Source organism: Amblyraja radiata, chromosome 4 (genome assembly GCF_010909765.2).
Source record: "Amblyraja radiata isolate CabotCenter1 chromosome 4, sAmbRad1.1.pri, whole genome shotgun sequence".
Lineage (NCBI taxonomy): Eukaryota > Metazoa > Chordata > Chondrichthyes > Rajiformes > Rajidae > Amblyraja > Amblyraja radiata.
Genome location: NC_045959.1, coordinates 82,884,419 through 82,905,537, shown reverse-complemented (window position 1 = coordinate 82,905,537; position 21,119 = coordinate 82,884,419). Strand labels below are relative to the sequence as shown.

The window sequence follows — 21,119 nt, the reverse complement described above, 5'->3', positions numbered from 1 at the left end:
AGGATGAAGACTTGGAAAGAGTTGGGGCCTTGATAAGGCCGACAGTTTTAGCCTCATCATCCAGCTCCCTGAGCTGCTTTGGCAGATCTTCCCCGAACAGTAGGTTTGGTGGTTGGATGTTCCCAGCCTTGCATAATGCTGCAAATTTTGGGTTCAGAGCAGGACGGATGGCATTCTTTCGGAGGACATTAATTAAAAAATGTGCATTGCACATTAATGCCATGGCCTCCTGCTGAACATCAGAGAGGGGCCCCCCATCGACCGACCTGGAAAAGGCCGTGATGCCTGAGGTAATTTCGTTTGCATTTCGTTGTCTCTGTACTGTACACTGACAATGACAATTAAAATTGAATCTGAATCTCAAGTAATTTAAAAAAATTCTGTAATTTTACCTCCTGGGCTCCGACGCCCCCTCCAATGTGTCCCCAGATGGAATGATTCACTGCTGGGACATTTAATGAGGGACAGTTTACTGGGGTAAGGTATTTTGTAGAGGTTTCCTCCATGGCCTGATCTTGGAGCTGGTGAGAAGCCATATAATTAATGCTACTTGCTAGCTCCTCTCCCAGTGGTTCTCCTGATTGGGAAGAGATGGCAAATTTGGATGCCATGGGGGGTACTCCGGAAGCTTGCCCCTCATGCCTTGTAGCATGCTCCCCAGCTGTGCCTCCGATATCTGAGAGTTTAAACTGACCTCTTACGCTCCTCTCCTCAGAGAGGGAGACATCAAGCAGCCCTGACACAGGTGCCGCTGCCGCGGGTTCTCCATAATACCTGGGCTCAGATAGCTCCCTTCTCTGGAGCATATCTCTTTGGAGCAACCTCTCCATTAGGTGCTCCAGGTGGGTTAGTCTTCCAAACACACTGCCCATAGAAGGAGGAGAATCCTCCTGGCCCGATTCATCCGAGTCCAGGGCCCTGACAGACTTTTTAGTTTTCTCCCCTGTGGGGTAGCCAAGGTGCTTATTGCCGGCACCAAGTCTGTAGCCACTGGCTCCGCTGCTAGCGACCCTGAAGGCGAAATCGGTGGCCGCCCCCTACCCGCAGGCCCGCGGTCTTCAGTAGCCGGCTTTGCTGCAGCCTGCCTCTTCACCTTCGACATATTCTCCGAAGTCCGAATACTCTGTTGGACAAACAGTAACCGAACCCGGAGCAACAACCTCAGGTAAAATATAAACACTTACCTGAGCGTTTTAAACTTACCGCTGGAAGGAGCGACGCGCCCACCAGTCAGTCGTTGTGCACACGTCAGACGTAATGACGCGCATGCGCCTTGACGGCCTCTTCATGTAGTCACTCACGTGACTCCGAAGTAAAACGTTTCACAAAGTCCATAGTAATTCGGTGCTGAGGTGCATTTGTGGTCAGGATTGGGCTGAGAACCTATTCTGGAATCTGGAAGTAACGCTTGTACTTTCTTCCTGAGGGTATCAACGAGATGAGGGCGTGGTCTAAGAGGGCTGTGGGCCTTTGATGATATTAGCTGTTTTTTTGAGTCAGCGTTTCCTGCAGATTTCATCTGGGTGAAAATGACTACACGCACACACACAGCCTGTCTGTGTTAAAAGCCAGAATGTGTTTGTTATTGGAGCAAGGAATTGAGCAAGGAATTGGGCTCAACTGGCACTGTCAGAGGGTCTGAGTATTACCAGACAGTAAGCAGGAATTAAAGAGACAGGCACATTTCTGACTCAAACACGTGCTTCAGGTGAATCTGCAATTGCACAAACTAACACATATGTGCTTATCATGTAATGGTCTTGGTATTCTTTACCCCAGATTGTATGTTTTGGCGTTACTTTTTTAGCAATTACCATGAAGTAAGAATTCATCCCCAACCAACAAAGGGTGCGAAAGCCCCTCAACTTCAGACTTGGCAAAATATACCTGTCAATGCACACCATTAAATTCAACAATTTCAGATGAGTTTCGTTTTTTTGTCACGTACACCGAGGGTCATTAAAAAACTTTTGCGGCGTGCTAACCAGTCAGCGGAAAGACAATACGTGATTACAATCGAGCCATCCACAGTGTACAGATACAAGATAAAGAGAATAATGTGAATTACATTTAGTGCAAGATAAAGTCCAGTGAAGTCCGATCAAAGATAGCCCGATGGTCTCCAATGAGATAGATGGTAGGTCAAGACTACTCTCTCGTTGTTGGTAGGATGGTTCCGTTGCCTGATAACAGCTGGGAAAAACTGTCCCTGAAGGTAACTAGTCTTTCACGTTTGTTTCGTAGCTGGTTAATTCAATGAAAGGTCGTTGACCTGTAAAGTCTACATTTTCCTTCCACGGGTTCTGCCTGACCTGCTGTGAGTATTTCCCCCATCCCTTATTTTCAGATTTCCAGAAGGAGAGGTTGGACAAACTTGGATTGTTTTCACTGGAGCATCAGAGGCTGAAGGGAGACCTGATAGGTATATAAACGTATGAGAGGAATAGATAGGACAGAGAGTCATATTTTCTTTTTCCCAGGAAAGAAATGTCAAAGACTAGAGGGCAGAGCTTGAAGGTGAGAGGGGCAAAGTTTAAAAGAGATGAATGGGGCAAGTTTCGTTTACACAGAAGGTGATGGGTGTCTGTGATGCACTGCCTAGATGGGGTGGTGAAGGTAGATATATGACTCATATTTAAGAGGCATGGATATGCAGGGAATGGAGGGACATGGATTACATGCAGGCAGAAGGAATAGTTTAATGTAGCATCATGTTCGTCATGGACATTGTGGGCCGAAGGGTCTGTTCTTGTGCTGTACTATTCCATGTTCTAATATCTAGATAGATCCATGCCAGTATGAACTAGCATTGTTAGTTTGATTGTCTTTTTTTCTTTCTCTTTCTTCGTTCTTTTTCGTTCTTCTTTAGACTTAAGACATTAGAGATACAGTGTGGAAACAGTCCCTTCAGATCACCAAGTCAGTGCTGACCAGCGATCACCCCGTACACTAGCCTTATCCTGCGCACTATGGACAATTTACAATTTATAGAAGCCAATGAACCTACAAACCGGTATGTCATTGGTGTGTGGGAGGAAACCGTAGCACATGGAGAAAACCCACATGGTCACAGGGAGAGAGAACGTATAGACTTTGTACAGACGCATCCATAGTCAGGATCGAACCCGGGTCTCTGATGCTGTCAGGCTGCAACTCTACCACTGCGCCACTGTGCCTCCCTGTGTAAGCTTGCACTAGACAGATCAGCTGTGATTAACTGACTTCCTTGCCTTCACTCAGCTGCCAGGACCAGCATTTTGGTCCTCTTGATCTCCCATTATAACAGACCCACTTACATTGCTTCTCAGCAACTTAAAACAGGTTTGATTTCCAACTTTCCTCGCTTCTGATGAAGCCGGAATGTTATTCTGTTTCTCTCGCCCCAGATTGTGCTGAGTATCACCAAAACTTTCTGCTTTTATTTGAAATTTAGATTGAGTACTTTGTCATAATTCCATTCTGTTGGCTCTGTCTGCCTGAGTCTGATTCTAACATTTGCCATTAGGGATATAGTTATCAAAACTTTTTGATGCTATGAATCTATAATGTAAAAAAAAAACTGAACTCAACTTTTGAGAGGTTTTTCATTTGTAATATATATATCTATGTCTCATGGCTAAAATTTCAACCAGCAGTTTCTGAAGATTGAAAATCTTATTTTCCACAGATTGCATGCTTTGGTGGGTGCTGTTCGTTCATCATTATTTTTCGAGCATACACTGCAGACTGAGAATCCTTCCCCACCACCCCACCCCCTCCCCAGACATAGTTTTAGTTTAGTTCCGTTTTGAGATACAGCGCAGAAACAGGCCTTTTAGCCCACCGAGCCTGTGGTGATCCTGTACGCTCATGGGCCTGTCCCACTTAGACGATTTTTCAGGTGGCTGCCAGTGACTTAACAGTCACCTGAAAAACCGGCAACTGGAACGGCTACTGTCAGAGTGGCACCGGTCAGCACCGGCTACAACCTACGAGAACCTACGAGAACCTTCGACCTCCTGGCTACCCACTAGGACCTCCTGGCGACCCACCTACGGCACGAAAATTCTCGCTACTCTCCATGGCAGCTTCATTCTGGTCGTCGCTAATTTTTCAACGTGTTGAAAAATTCGCGCCGACCATAATAAGGCCGCGACTAGTCCACAAAATGCGGGAACTCCTCACAACCATGAAAGCGACTACCCGGCAACCACCCGCGAATGTGGCGACCATGTAGCGACCGCATTGTCTCCTTCAGCCGCCTAAAAAGTCGCCTAAGTGGGACAGGCTCATAACACTATCCTATACACACTTGGGGCAATTTACAATTTTATCAATCCAATTAGCCTCCAAACCTGTTTGTCTTTGGTGTGAAATGAAGCACCTGGAGAAAACCAATGCAGGTCACGGGGAGAACATACAAACTCTGTACAGACAGCACCATTAGTCAGGATTGAACCTGGGTCTCTGGTGCTGTACCACCATGTGCCACCATGCAACTTCTTACAGTGTGTTTGATGGGAAGGCTCCTGGTAGTAATATCCTAGCCATTGAGTGCATCTCCCTCACCCCTATAGTGGTCTTATAGTGATGGGTGACCTTCCTCTCCCACACCATCATTCGGTTCGTTTGGTGCTCGTTATTTAGCTTTTGCACGGTTCTGCTGAAAAGATTAAAAGAAAAGACACAAATAAATGGACAGCATTCCCACTTCTCTTCCCGAGTCAATAAACCAGTAATCTCACTTGTAGCAAAACACAACACGGATGATGTGTTTCAGATCATTTGACAAAGTTCTGTTTGTTCAGACTCAAAAGGTCAAGTACACATTATATATAACTCACATTTTGTGTTACAAATGTTCGTTGTTATAGAATATGTCACACATAATTAAACTTGCTCTGCATATAATCAGGATTGAGCAACACTCTCAATTACTCTTTGGTCAGTTATCAATGTAATACACTAAAGATTAGAAGTGCCACTAAACTTATTTGTTAACTTGTGCAGGCATTTCTCTGCATTTTCATCTAAAAGACATTGGAAGTGGCACAGTGGCACAGCGGTAGAGCTGCTGCCTCACAGCGCCAGAGATGTGGGTTTGATTCTGACTACGGGTGCTGTCTGTACAGATTCTTTTGCAGGTTCTCCCTGTGACCACATTGCTTTTCTCTGGGTGCTCCGGTTTCCTCCCACATTCCAAAGATGTGCAGGATTGTAGGTTAATTGTTCATCAAGTGTGTAGGATAGGTCAAGTGTACGGGTGATTGTTGGTTGGTGCGGATTCGGTGCGCTTGTTTCCACATTGTATCTCTAAAATAAACTAAGCTTGAGTTGAGCCCAGCTTCTAATTTTTCCCCAAACGATCGAAATGCACTTTATCAGAAATGCAAAATAGCTTGCTGCATGAATAAACAGTTGGCCTGATGTGGAGGTAAGTCACAGTTTAACGGATACATTCTCTTTGCTTGACAGCTTGGCATAGTACCAGCATTTGTTTTGTACTCTGATTATTCTTTTCTTTAAAAAAGACAAACTGTTACCCCAGGCTGTCAGAGACAGGGTGAGGAGGAGACCTCACTATTCGGAAGAACACATCCGAGGATAGAAGGAGTAGAATCAGTGAAAATGATTCATATTCTTTTGTGTTCATTTTTTTCCCCAGAACTCCATCATTCCTGTCAAGTAGCCAGACTGCAATGACACTTTTATCTCTGACTAATCCAGGTGACTTATTTATATGCTCAGAACTGGGCTACCTCATTGTCCCGTGGTCACCACCGACTGAATGGAAAGGAAACTGTAACTCAACGGCTCAGGATTGCTTTGGCACATCGGGAAATAATTAAATTAATGAGCTTCTGTTGAATCCCTGCCATTTCTTAAATAGTTTAAAGAACAGTTGAGTATCCCGAAGGTTGTAAGCAGCAGAACAGAATGTGCTTATCTTAGAAGGAAGTGGAATATTAGAAGGTTGAGCCTGCTTATTAGGTTCAGGGCAGGTAAAGGTTTGGATCAAACTGTAAAGTCAGGGACTAAGACAAAAAAATTTTGAATCAATCCAGTGTGAATGATTGGAGTGCCATCTGTACGATGGGTGACCCAAATTAATCCTGTCACTAAGGCAGGAATTTGGAGTGGTGAAGAAGAGTGTGACTCGTTACAGAAAAAGGACTTGATACATCCAACATCTTCAGTTATGAAACTATGAGGCAGAGAGTCCACATGGATGCATTTACATCAAGTTTCCCCTTTGTCGGGTGTCAGAAGCCTGAAAGCCATTGAATGCGATGGCTTGTAAATTGCACAATGAGCAAACTGACCTTGATAATCCAACTGGCAGATTGTAGTGTGAATGGCGAGGTCATCAGGACATGTGGGCTACGTGAAGGCCAGCGCCGACAGCCATCTGCTTCACGAGTAACCTTCTGAGCTAAAGTACATGAAATAGTGTGGATTAAATTAGATACAGTAAAATAGAAGGAATGAACAAACAGATTAGTTTAGTTCAGAGATACAGCACGTTAACAGGCCATTTGGCCCACTGAGTACTTGCCGACCACCGATCCCCACACACTAACGCTATCCTACACACACAAGAGCAAATTTACAATTATACCAACCCAATTAATCTACAACCCTGTTTGTCTTTGGAGTGTGGGAGCAAACTGGAGCACCTGGATAAAACCCACACAGGTCATGTGCAGGGAAGCACCCATATTCAGGATTGAACCCAGGACTATGGCACTGTAAGGCAGCAACTCTACCGCTGCGCCACCGTGCCGCCCTAAGAGAAAGATAAAAGCTAAGGCCAAAAGAAATATGTTTAGAGAGCATAGCTGTCAGGTGAAAGGAGTAAAGTTTAAAGGACAAGTCTTTTTACAGAGAGAGTGGTGTATACATGGAATGCGCTGTCAGGTATCGTGGTGGAACAATAACGATAGGGGGATTGAAGAGACTTAGAGTCATAGAGTGATACAGTGTGAAAACAGGCCCTTCGGCCCAACTTGCCCACACCGGCCAACAATGTCCCAGCTACACTAGTCCCACTTGCCTGCACTTGGTCCATATCCCTCCAAACCTGTCATATCCATGTACCTGGCTAACTGTTTTTTAAACTATGGGATAGTTCCAGCCTCAACTACCTCCTCTGGTAACTTGTTCCATACACCCACCACCCATTGTGTGAAAAGGTTACCCCTCGGATTTCTATTAAATCTTTTGCCCTTCACCTTGAACCTATGTCCTCTGGTTCTCGATTCCCATACTCTGGGCAAGAGACTGTGCATCTACCCAATCTATTCCTCTCATTTTTTTGTACACCTCTATAAGATCTCCTCTCAGCTCCTGGGCTCCATGGAATAGAGACCCAGCCTACTCAACCTCTCCCAATAGCTCACACACTCTAGTCCTGGCAACATCCTCATAAATCTTTTCTGAACCCTTTCAAGCTTGACAATATCTTTCCTAGCACATGGTACCCAGAGCTGAACACAATATTCTAAATGCGGTCTCACCAACGTCTTATACAACTGCAACATGACCTCCCAACTTCAATACTCAATACTCTGACTGATGAAGGCCAAAGTGCCAAAATACTTTTTGACCACCTTATACACCTGCGACTCGACCTTCAGGGAACCATGCACCTGTAATCCTAGATCCTTCTACCCTACAACACTACCCAGAAGCCTATCATTCACTGTGTAGGTCCGGCCCTTGTTTGACATCCAAAACTGCAACACCTCACACTTCTCTGTATTAAATTCCATCAACCATTCCTCCGCCCACCTGGCCAATCGATCCAGATCCTGCTGCAATCTTTCACAACCATCTTCACTATCTGCAAAATCACTCACTTTTATATCCTCAGCAAACTTGCTTATCTTGCCTTGTATGTTCTCATCCAAATCATTGATGTAGAGGACAAACAGTAACGCGCCCAGCTCCGAACCCTAAGGCACACCCCTGGTCACAAGCGTCCAGTCCGAGAAGCAACCTTCCACCATTACCCTCTGCTTCCTTCCATGGAGCCAATTTGCTATCCATTCAGCTATCTCCCCCTTGGATCCCATGTGATCTAATCATCCAGAGCAGCCAACCATGGCCTAGTCAAATACCTTACTGAAATCAATGTACACAACTTCTACAGCTCTGCCCTCATCGAGCTTTTTGGTCACGTCTTCAAAAAAATCAATCAGATTTGTGAGACATGACCTTCTTCGTAGTTTTGTTTTTAATTTCAAGATACAGCGCAGAAACAGGCCCTTCGGCCCACCGGGTCCATGCCGACCAGCGATCCCCGTATATTAACATTAGCTTACACACACTAGGGACAATTTTTGCATTCAGCTAGTCAATTAACCTACATACCTGTACGCCTTTGGAGTGTTGGAGGATCTTGGAGAAGACCCACGCAGGTCACAGGGAGAAAGTAAAACTCCGTACAGACTGCGCCCATAGTCGGAATCGAACCCGGGTCCCTGCCGCTGCATTTGCTGTAAGGCAGCAACTCTACCGCTGCGCCATGGTATAAAACCATGTACTTATTTGGGTATGCAGGGAATGGAGGAACGCAGATCACTTGTAGGCAGAGCAGATTTGTTTAACTTGATATCATGTTTGCCACAGATATTGTGGGCTGAAGGGCCTGTTCTCGTGCTGTACTGTTCTATGTTAAAATATAAATGTTAGGAAATTCTGTCCAATGCCACAGTTATAGGGTGCACAAACTTTATTTTCTGGTTGAGTCAAGTTCATACTGTATCTTGTTCTCGGTGTTAACTCGAATATATCGGCGAGACCAAGCACAGACTGGATGATCGTTGCACTGAATACCTATACTCATTCTGCCTTGGCCTACATGATCTACCAGTTGCCAAATATTTTAACCCCACTTCCCATTCCCATACTGACCTTTCTGCCCTGGGCCTCCTCCACTGTTGGGGGGAGGCCACACGCAAATTGGATGAACAGCACCTCATATTTCACTTGGGCAGCTTGTAACCCCGGGGTATGAATATTGATTTCTCTAATTTCAAGTAACCAATGGCCCATTGCGGGCACCATCTTTCATCTTGACTTTTCCGTCAATGTTCTATTATTAATCACTGACTTCCATACACATTTGCACACAGAAGCACAAATATTTACACACTTCATGCAATCAATAGCTCTCCAACATTTAGACTTCAGACTTTAGAGATACGACACAGAAAGAGGCCCTTTGGCGCACCAAATCCACGCTGACCAGTAATCACCCCATACACGAACACTATCCTATGCACTAGGGACAATTTTACAACAATTTTCACTATCTACAATACTACCCACTTTAGTGTCACCTGCAAACTTGGTAATCATGCCTTATACATTCCCATCCAAATCATTTATATGGATGACAAATAGCAAAGGGCCCAGCATTGTATCCCGAGGCACACCACTAGTCACAGATCTTTAGTCCAAAAAACACCTTTAGTCCTACCACCATCTACCTCTGCTTCTTTCCATGAAGCTAATTTTCTATCCAGTCAGCTATCACTCCTTGGATCCCCTGCCATCTAACTTTCCAGAGGTACAACAATTTCTCATACAACAAGGAATCAATGTGGTGATTAGCAAATATGGGCACTGGATTGAGAGACAATATCTGTGCACAATATTACTGATGTCATCTCACCTAGAATAAGACATCTCCAATACTCAAGACAATAAAGCCAACATATACCTTGCCTTAAAAAGACATAAAGACCCGGAGTAACTTAGAGGGTCATGCAGCATCCCTGGAGTACATGGATAGGTGATAGAAACATAGAAACATAGAAAATAGGTGCAGGAGGAGGCCATTTGGCCCTTCGAGTCAGCACCGCCATTTATCGTCTCCTATCAATAACCGGTGCCTGCCTTCTCCCCATATCCCTTGACTCCACTAGCCCAATGTACAAATGTCAAGGCAGCAAGGAAAGAACTGCAGATACTGGTTTAAACCGAAGATAGACACAAAATGCTGGGTCGAGACCCTTCTTCAGACTTTGCCTTTCCGAATCATTTACTGAACCTGCATTTTAACTTAACTTTAACTTAACTCATGTACAAGAATATCCATGTCCCCATGAACACCAATGACTTTCAATTTCTCACCATTTAAACAAATATTCCCTCTTTCCAACCCTTTCTGCCAAGGTAGCTGACGTCATATTTTGCTACATTACTTTCCATCTGTTGTTTCTTTTCTGATTCAATTAGCTTGTCCGTGGCTTTCTGAAGCCTCTCTGTCAGACTATTGAGTATATTCTCCTGGTTTCCAACCATTTTAACTCCCCTTCCCATTCCCCTACTGACCTTTCCGTCCTGGGCCTCCTCCACTGTCATAGTGAGGCCCAGTGCAAATTGGAGAAACAGCATCTCATACTGTTTTTTGCTTGGGCAGCTTACAACCCAGTGGTATGAAAGTTGATATCTCTAATTTCAAGTAACCCTTGCATTCCCTTTCCTACCCTAGTTGTCCTAATAATTTCACAGTTCACATAATTGTATGCCTTGGTTATCACCTCTTCCCCAGCCAACAATGACCCGTTATGGGTTCCACCCCTCTTTGATCATCTCTTGCCAGCGCTCATTTGCTCTGGCCTTTTCCTATCTCCTGTTCCCTCCCCTTTCTACTTTCAGTCTGAAGAATGGTCCTGACCCAAAATGCCACTCATCCTTTTTCTCCAGAGATGCTTCCTAACCTGTTGAGTTACTACAACAGTCTGTATCTATCTATCTATTGAGCATTGAAGTTGGGAGATAGACACTCAGCAGGCCAGGCAGCTTCTCCGGATAGAAGGATCATTAGTCCCTCAGTCTGAAGAAGGGTATTGACCCAAAACACCACCTATTTCTTCTATACAGAGATACTGTCTGTCCTGCTGAGTTATTCCAGCATTTTATGTAAACCAGTATCTGCAGTTCCTTCCTGCACATAGAGGTTGAGAGGTTATGTTATAGTTGTACAAGATGTTAGTGAGGCCACATTTAGAGTATTGTGTTCAATTTTGGTCATCCTGTGAAAGGAGGAATGTTGTTAAGCTGGAAAGCGTGAAGAGAAGATTTACAAGGATGTTGCCAGGACACGAAGGCCTGAGCTATAGGAAGAGGTTAAGTAGATTAGGACTTTATTTCTTGGAGCGCAGAAGGATGAGTGGTGGGTTTATAGAGATGTACAAGATCATGAGAGGAATAGATTGGGTAGACGCACAGTCTTTTACCCAGAGTAGGGGAATAAAGAACCAGAGAAGATAGATTTAAGGTGACGGAGAAAGATTTAATAGAAACCTGAGGGGCAACTGTTTTACACAAAGGGCGGTAGCTATTGGAATGTGCGGCTGGAAGAAGCAGTTGAGGATGGTACTATCCCAACATTTAAAAAATATTTGGACAGGGTACTTAGATAGGCTTAGTGGAATATGGGCCAAACACAGACAGGTGAGACTAGTGTAGATAGGGCATGGTGGGAAAGTTGGGCAAAAAGACCTGTTTCCACATTGTATGTGGCTATGCCTCTATGTATTTAGGAGATTAAGGAAACTAAGTCTGTACTGAAGGTACACAAATAAATGCTGGAGAAACTCAGCGGGTGCAGCAGCATCTATGGAGCGAAGGAAATAGGCAACGTTTTGGGCCAAAACCCTTCTTCAGTCTGAAGAAAGGTTTCGGCCTGAAACGTTGCCTATTTCCTTTGCTCCATAGATGCTGCTGCACCGTTGAGTTTCTCCAGCATTTTTTTGTGTGCCTTCGATTTTCCAGCATCTGCAGTTCCTTCTTAAACACTAAGTCTGTACTGACTTGTTTTTAGAAGAATCTTAAGTTCTCAAAGACTTGACAAAATAGATGAGAGGGTGAGATATCTTCTCGCCATGGTGTTCAAAACCAAGGCTCACTGCATCAAAATAAGCATTCGTCCTTGGAAATCTGTGGAATTCATTATCAAAGGGCTGTGGAGCTGAGTCACTGAGTATATTCAGAGATTGACATTTTTTTAGATATTATGGTTGGTTATTTCTGGAAAGTGATACTGAAGTAGAAGATCACCTGTTGCTTTATTGGATGGTGTAGAGGGATGATGGGCTGAATGGTCCACTTGTGCTATTTCCTATGTTCGTCAGTAGGTATTCTGAAGCAGTCTGCTTGACAGGCCTGTGAGAACATCTTAACACTAGTGATTCAAGAAGGCTGCTCACCAGCAACTTCTCAAGTTAATTAGGGCTGTTTTTGTTTATCATTGTCACATATACTGGGGTACAGTGAAAAGCATTGTTTAGTTTAGTTTAGTTTAGAGATACAGCGTGGAAATAAGCCCTTCGGCACACCGAGTCTGCGCCCACCAGTGATCCCTGTGCACTAGCACTATCCTACACACTAGGGACAATTTTTACCGAAGCCAATTAACGTACACACCCGTACGTCTTTGGAATGCGGGTGAAAACCAGAGCATCCGGAAAAACCTATGCGGTCACAGGGAGAACACACAAACTCCATACGGACAGCACCCATGGCTAGAATCAAACCTGGATCTCTGTTGTGTCAGGAAGTAACTCTACCGCTGCGCCATCATGCTGCCCTTCTGCACTGTACACACTATCCACACAGATCAGATATACAGTACTATACATAAACACACATAATCAAGTCAAACTCAAGTAAAAATAGATAGCGCAAAGGGGAAGATACAGAGAGCAGAATATAGTTCTCAGGACAGTAGCGCGGTTCCATCAGCGAGATTCAACATCCACAATGAGGTAGAAGAGAATTTTAGCTTATGGAAGGACCATTCAGAAGATTGATAACAGAGGAAGAAGTTGTTCCTGGTGCACACTTTCATTGTTCTGTACGTTCTACTAGATGGGAACATCAAATGATGGCCTTGCCAGTGATGCTCACATCCCATCAATGAATAAAAGCACACATATACAATCACAATCACAATCGCAATATTTTATTAGCCGAGTATGTTTGGCCACATACGAGGAATTTCATTTGCCAAGTCAGTCATACAAATAAAAAGCAACGGAACACACAAAATACATTTTCACATAAACATCCACCATAGTGACTCGTCCACATTCCTCACTGTGATGGAAGGCGAAAAAAGTTAAATCTCTTCCTTTGCTCTCCCGCGGTCGGGGGCCTCGAGCCCTCCGTTGACGGGATGATCTTGACTCCCGTAGACGGCAGCGAGCCCTCCATGTCAGAGCGATCATGTCAGATGTCAGCTCCCCCGCGCTGGACGATCGAACCCCGCGTCGGGGCTGGTCGAACCTTCCGCGACATTGGAGCTCCCGACATCCATGGCCTCTCCTGAGACAAACTCCCAATGTAAAGACCGCAGGCCACGGTTGGAGCGATCCCAGGCAAAGGATCGACTCCGATGTAAGTCCACGCCCCGCGGTGGGGCCAAAGGTCAGTCCGAGGAGGCCTCCAGCTCCATCGATGGTTGGCCGCAGAGTGACCGGAGAATGCGATCCGAAAATTAATCGCATCCCCCCTCCCCCCACATAAAACAAACCGGAGAACATTTACACAAACTAAAAATAATAAAAAAGACGAAAAACAAACAGACTGTTGGTGGGGCTGCCAATCGTACAGCACCTCTGGTAGTTAAAGATATCTTGCAAACATATCTATATATTCTTGGTCACATTTTCTTTGATCTTAATAGATTTTCATTGAAATTTCAGCAATGTCGGCCCATGTTATGTGCACTTAGCCTTAGGGATCAACATAGAAATTATATAACTATATATCACACACTCGATTAGTGTTAATTCTTGTGACTCTTCTTTAAACGTAATGAAATCGTGGTTGCCATGCAAATTGTGTTTGCTCCATTCTGCCCCCTAGTGACCATATAAATAATCTAAAGCTTTAGCAAAAAAAGACTGGAAACATAGAAAATAGGTGCACAAGGTGCTGGGGTAAATCAGCGGGTCAGGCAGCTGTTTCGGTTCGGGACCCTTACATGGATAAGTGAAGTTTCGGGTCAGGACCCTTCTTCAGAAGAGACACCTGTCCATGTTCTCCAGGGATGCTGCCTGACCTGTTGAGTTACTCCAGCATTTTGTATCTTTTTCTGTAATTCTGCATCTGACCTTGGGTGCTTTCTTTCTGGTGTTTACACGTTCCACCTGTGACTGAGTGGGTTTCCTCTGGATGCTCCAGTTGCTTCCCACATCCCAAAGACATGCGGGTTTGTAAATTAATTGGCCTCTGTAAATTGCTCCTCGTGTATAGGAAATGGACGTGAAAGTGGTCTAACATGGAACTAGTGTGAACTGGTGATCGATGGTTGGCATGGCCATGGCAGGCCAAAGGGCCTGTTTCTATGTGTATTTCTAAACTAAAACGTCCAGAGCAAAGCCTCAAGGATTTAAATGACCAAGGGATGTGGGTTGCTGTGCGTTTCTGTTCAAATTATTAGGATTACAGATTGTATAGAATGTACAAATATCAAAATAATTTAACGATGACTCAGAACTCATGAGCACATATATAGAATTTTACTATTGATTGATCCAGATTTATATATGCATCATTAAAACTAACAAATGAAACTATTCATGTGGAAGTGACATAGTTTATATCATTGTTAATTTTATTAAAAAAGATACTGCATTAAAGCACATCCAAATATCAACATAGCCTGAACATAATCCAGCACACAAGAACACAGCAGGAGCTGGAGTAGGTCAGCAGACCCCTCAAGCCTGCCCCACCATTCAATTATGGCTGCTCTACGCTGACCTCAACTCCTCTTCTGTGCCTGTTCTCCATAACCTTGAATTCCTCAATCTATCAAATATTTATCTATCTTCACTTTAAATATTCCTAAGGACCTAGCCTCAACCAAACGCTAATGTAATAAGTCCACTGTTTCATAAGTTCATAGGTCATAGGAGCAGAATTAGGCCACTAGGTCCATCAAGTTTACTCCGCCATTCAGTCATGGGTGATCAACTTGCACTCTCAACCCCATTCTCCTGCCTTCTCCTCATAATCTTTGACACCCTTACTAATAAAGAATTTGTAAATCACAAACTTTAAATATACCCAATTACTTGGCCTCCATAGTCATCTGTGGCAATGAATTTAACAGTCACCACCTTCTGACAAAATAAATTCCTCTTCATCTCCTTTCTAAAGGTTTGTCCTTGTATTCAATTGATTTCCCTCATCTTGTAACAATGTCCCCTTGTTTGTAACTCTTCCACTGGTGAAAACACTTCAACATCTACTTGTCTAGGACCCTTAGGATCTCATATGTTTAAATAAGGTTGCCCTCATTCTTCAAAACCTCATAGAATGCAGAACTAAACTGTCTTGGCTCTCTAGATATGACAAGGAATTTTCATCCCAGGAATTAGCTGGTGAATCTTCTTCACATCGGTTTCTATATGGGTAGGAAGGAACTGCAGATGCTGTTTTTATGGGGTTCTGTTATGCTTAACTGTCATACTCTAAAGACACACAGGTTTGTAGGTCAATTGGCTTGGTGTAAATGTAAAATTGGTCCCTTGTGCGTGTGGGATAATGTCGATGTGCGGGGATTGCTGGTTGGTGTGCACTCAGTGGGCCGAGGGGCCTGTTTCCACACTATATCTCTAAACTAAATCTTATTTACACTCCATCCCTTGTTTCCAAGCATGTTTCACTGTTTCCACTCTGTACCTATGGGCGCGCATCCAATTCTTCTTGGCCTGGTTTATCCAGCTGATTTATCTCTTACTGAGATATACAGGTTCCTTCCAGTGGAGCATTATGACATTTAATAGCTAAGATTAGTTCATGCTGTGTGAACTACTGGAGTGTATTTGGGATGAGGGGTAGATTTTAGATTGCATCTGGCCCTCGGCGACTTTCTGCGTGCTGGACCCAGAATGGGTCTGCATGATCACTGTTTTTCCCTTCCCCATCTCTCTGCCCCAAAACATTTAGCTTTGGGACATTGTGAATTAGTTGGCATTAGAGCATTTTAATTATGTTTAGAGCACCAATATATAATGTGGGTTATATTATCCTGAGCAATTGGGAAATTAAAAATATTTCATTACTACATTTAAACAAGGTTATATTCTAAAGATTAGATTTTTTTAGGCCAATGTCATGTTACCTTTCCAGTATTCATCCTTCTATTTTTAATAAAGTTTGATGCGATTACATGGTCCATGGAGAATAAACCTGCGACTTTCAATATTAATGGTGCAAAACTAAAGAAAAAAGTGATTATTTCAAATCCTTTCTGCTCAAAGCTATTAAAATGCTGAATTCAACAAAGCAGGTAGGGAGAAGTAACTGATTTTTATTAACTGCATTTTTCCTAACACTCATGGTAAAAAAAAAAGCTGCTTTGTTATAAAGTAGGCTTTGCAATTTGGACAGGAGATGGTGCATTTAGATAATGATTAAAAGCATCAGTATTACGCGAGACTGCATCATCTTTTGTTGGCTTTGCTCAGGGAGAAGTAACTGATTTTTATCAACTGCACCTTTTTTCACCAGGGTAAAAAAATTAAGCTGTGTCGTTCAAAGGTAGTCTTTGCAATTTGAAGAAGAGATGTTGCATTTAAATTATAATTAAAAGCATTGGTGTAAAGTGAGCCTGCATCATCCTTTGTTAGTCACGCTTATTTTCCCTGCTGAGTGGAAAGAACTTCAGAGCAAAGCACGGCTTCACAAGTGTACATGCAAGCTCATGTGGAGGAAGAATGTGGTTCGCCATCACTGCAAGGGCACTGCAGTGCAAATCAAAGCATAGCCTCTAGGGGTGGAGACTATTAAGACACAGTCTGTTTAAAATTGTTGTAACATTGAAGATTAATTGATGTAACTGTTAGGCTCTGCAGGGTTTACTGCACAACCTAATTTCCATCCTAAGAGGTGGTCGAGTACCACTTGGTTTCCTGGGCTCGGAAAGCAATCCTCCCGCGTTATATAGATGGATATGATTGTCAAATCATCAGGAGAAAACAATTATTTGATTCACTTTCAATTTCTGCTCCGTGTCCAAAGCTATTTACTGTTTGCATTTGAGAAAAAGTTATAACAGGCTTGAATTGTATTAAAATAACCGCTGCAATTGTTTAGACTGCATTTTCAATGTCATTTTGTGAATTTTGGTATGACAGTCACATTTAATTTATGGAATCGTGGATAGAGCTGACATTTATTGAAAGTCAAAGAAATGTTCAAGTGAATGAAGCCGCTCAACGAATGCTCCTCCACACTTACATAAAATCAAGTGTACGGTAGCATGTGTTTAACCATATCATACTATTTGATTGTTGATGTTTTCATCAGAACTATTCAAAGTAGAGTCACTTAGAGTGTCATGGTTATTAAAAGTCACCAGTACTTGAGATTGAAGCTTCCATTGTTGCGTTGGGACATTATCAGACAATGTCGGGACACAGATTTTAAAATCTTGGAAAGATGCAGGGCAATAGACAATAGACAATAGGTGCAGGAGTAGGCCATTCAGCCCTTCAAGCCAGCACTGCCGTTCAATGTGATCATGGCTGATCATCCACAATCAATACCCCGTTCCTGCCTTTTCCCCGTACCCCCTGACTGCTATCTAGCTCTCTCTTGAAAGTATCCAGAGAACCAGCCTCCACCGCCCTCTGAGGCAGAGAATTCCACAGACTCATAACTGTCTGGGTGAAAAAATGTTTCCTCATCTCTGTTCTAAATGCCTTACCCTTTATTCTTAAAGTGTGGCCCCTGGTTCTGAGATATCCTCTCATCCTTCTAAATTCCAGAGTGTACAAGCCCAGCCGTTCCATTCCCTCAGCATTTGACAGTCCCGGGGCAAGTTTTTTTTCTGCACAGAGATTAGTGGGGGCCAGGAACACACTGCCAAGGGTGATAAGGGAGGCAGATACTATAGTGACATTTAAGAGGTTTTTGGATAGGCAAATGAAAGTGCTGGAAGTGGAGCAATATGGATCATGTACAGGCAGATGGGATCAGTTGAACTGGACATCATGTACGGCACAAACATTGCGCGCTGATGGGCCCGTTCCTGTTCTATGTTCTATGTTCTATGTTCTATGTTCTATGTTCTATGTTCTATGCATGCTTCAGGGTGTGCTCACCAACTCTACTGTACTCATTCATTTGAGGCCAGGTACAAGCCAATAATTTTATTGTGGTTTTGTGGTGATATGTAGGTCAGGGTAATGAATGGCAAGTTTACTGCCCTAACAGACATTGGTGAACCAGGGTCCAGCAGTTTCATGGTCACCATTAATGATATCAGTTTAATTTCACATTTGCCTAATGACTTAAATTTAACTTTCCCATTTGCTATCATGGGATTTGAATCTCGTGTCTCCGCATTAATAGAGCAGGTCTCTGCACATCATTGTAGCAGTTGAGCACCATTCTGCCATATCATTCTGAAAGGCACAGGGCAGAACTTGCACCACAAAACCAACACCGCACTTGTTCTGGTCTCCCTAAATAAATCCCAGTTTCCTACACCGATGTTGGTCTTCGCCTGCATGCTGCCCCTGTGTTACTGCAGTAAACGCTACTCAGAGCCAAATCAGACGATCTTACATGGACCTGTAGAACCAAGGAACTGTAAATGCTGATTTACAAAAAAAGGACACAAAGTGCTGGAGTAATTCAGTGGGTCAGGCAGCGTCTCTGAAAGACATGGATAGGCGATGATTCGGGTTGGGAGTCTTCTTCAGACACAAGGAACTGGTATATTAGATGAAGAAACAAGGAACTGCAGATGTTGGTTTACACAAAAGGACACAAAGTGCTGGAGTAGCTCAGCGGGTTAGGCAGCATATCTGGAGAACATGGATCCGTGACTTTTCAGGTCAGAACTTCTCTTTAGACTAGTTGGGGTCAGGACAGTTCTTCAGACTTCAGATTCCCAGTCTGAAAAAGGGACCTGACCCAGAACTTCATCTATCAATATTCTCCAGAGATGCTGCCTGCTCCGTTGAGTTGCTCCAGCACTCTGTGTCCTCCCATAGACTTCCTAATTCGCAAGCTGGGAAGTCAGCCCTGAACTCTATGCTAGAGTAAGACTAGTGCAAGCACCACAGCTCCGGTTCAAATCTCTGTCCAGTTGTCAATCTTTGCTCAGCCACACATAGTACTGAGAACAAATAATTTGCAAGATATCCCTGATTCCAATTCTTAGTTCTGAGAGAGTTCAGTTAATGTTAATGTTTAAGTTGATCTCTCGTAAGAAAGGGGATCAAATATTTAATTTCCACCTAAATCATTTTGGTGAGGCAAACCCCTATATTTTAGATGTGCCATTGTCCATGCCTCTGGGCTTGTACTTGCTGGAGTTTAGAACTATGAGGATGAACCTCATTGAAACCTACACTATAATGAAAGGCTTAGATAGAGTGGATGTGGAGAGGATGTTTCCAGTAGTGGGAGAGTCTAAGACCGGAGAGTACAGTCTCAGAATAAAAGGAAGTATCTTTAGAATGGAGATAAGAAGGAATTTATTTAGCCAGTGTCTTGTGTGAATCTGTGGAATTCTTTCCCATAGACAGCAATGAAGTGTGTCAATGGGTATTTTTAAAGCATAGATTGATAGGTACTTGATTGGTAAGGGTGCCAAAGGTCACGGGGAGAAGGCAGGAGAATGGGGTTGAGAGGGATAAATAGATCAGCCATGATCGAATGGTGAAGCAAACGAAGGGCTGAATGGCCTAATTCTGCTCATGTTTCATGATATTACGACTTGTCCTTGACTATGCTGGTGGCCATGTCAATACAGCATGAGGTGTAAATATTGTCAATGGAAGGGAGGTTGACTTGCATGATGGGGGAGGTTGGCATGCATGATGGTCTGGGCAGCGTCCACAATTCTCTGCAATTTCTTATGGTCTTGGATGGAGCTGTTGCCAACCCATGCAGTGATGCGCCTTGATAAAATACTTGTCGAAGTTTCATGCGTGTATGACTAATATTGTTAAATCTTATTCTCGCAGATCCTCCAACTCCAATTGCCCCACCTCAGCTGAACTCTGTTGGAGCTACCTACCTGTGGATTCTGCTGAACGCAAACTCCATCAGCGGCGACGGGCCGATCATCCAACGAGACATAGATTACCGGAGTACCTCCGGGAGCTGGGCAGACATACAGCCGGTAGACAGCCACCAGTACAAGATTGGCCATCTGGATCCTGACACAGAGTATGAAATCCGAGTCCTGCTCACGCGTCCCGGGGAAGGTGGAAGGGGAGCTCCTGGACCTGCCCTCAAAATGAAAACAAAGTGCGGAGGTAGGTCTTCTGGAAAAGGGTGAAGTTTGTATCATATGTTTGCCAGCTGAGGAAGAATGTGCCTTCGTGTTGTGCCAACCTTGCCTTAGGTTTGATCTTGATCTGTTGCTTCCTAATCTAATATTCCATACGCCTGAGATCCCTGATGCGCAGGATGTAAGACAACACCTGGTGCAGTACTACGTGCATCTAAGCATTGATTAAATAGTGAGCCGCTGATCCAGATGGAAATGGTGAAGATGGTATCACTACAGCTGGGCTAATGTGCTATCTGGATATTTAATATAAAAAAAACAATCAGGCTGTTGTTTTCTCTCATTTTTTTTCACATATCAGTGTCATTACAGGGCACCATAAAACAGGAAATGTAAGTGAAAAGAGATTTTGGTTGTCCACCTTTTCATTGGCAGATGCAGCTTGTAAGAAAGGATGCAAAGCACTGGAGTAACTCAGCAGGTCAGGCAACATCTCTGGAGAACATGGATAGGTGATGCTTTGAGTTGAAACCCTTCCTCAGGCTGAGAATGGTCCATCAATCTGAAGAAGGGTCCCGACCCGAAATATCACCTAACCATATTCTTCAGAGATGCTGCCTGACCCGTTACTCGAGTTACTCGAGCACTTTGTGTCCTTTTGTGTAAATCAACATGTACATTTCCTTGTTTCTGCACCTTGTAAGGCATAGACAATGCACCATGCTGTATCACATGGTTGGCTCAATACATACAGTTTACTATGCTGTACTGCATTGCCTGTTCGTGTATACAGTGCTACAAAAAGTAACTCTGTATAAATGGATCCGTATGTGCAGCACAACTCAATTACTTGCGTACAAAGTAA

The 21,119-nt window shown here is 43.6% G+C and overlaps 1 protein-coding gene across 18 annotated transcripts in view; it reads left to right on the top strand.

Annotated features, from left to right (window-relative positions):
• The window catches only part of ptprm (protein tyrosine phosphatase receptor type M), a 940,804-nt gene that overhangs the window by 414,419 nt on the left and 505,266 nt on the right, over positions 1-21,119 (top strand). For all 18 annotated transcript variants that reach the window (XM_033019867.1, XM_033019862.1, XM_033019861.1 and 15 more), the window contains exon 7: positions 19,986-20,279. In XM_033019867.1, the coding sequence (XP_032875758.1) occupies positions 19,986-20,279 (294 nt within the window). The remainder of the gene's footprint in view (positions 1-19,985; positions 20,280-21,119) is intronic.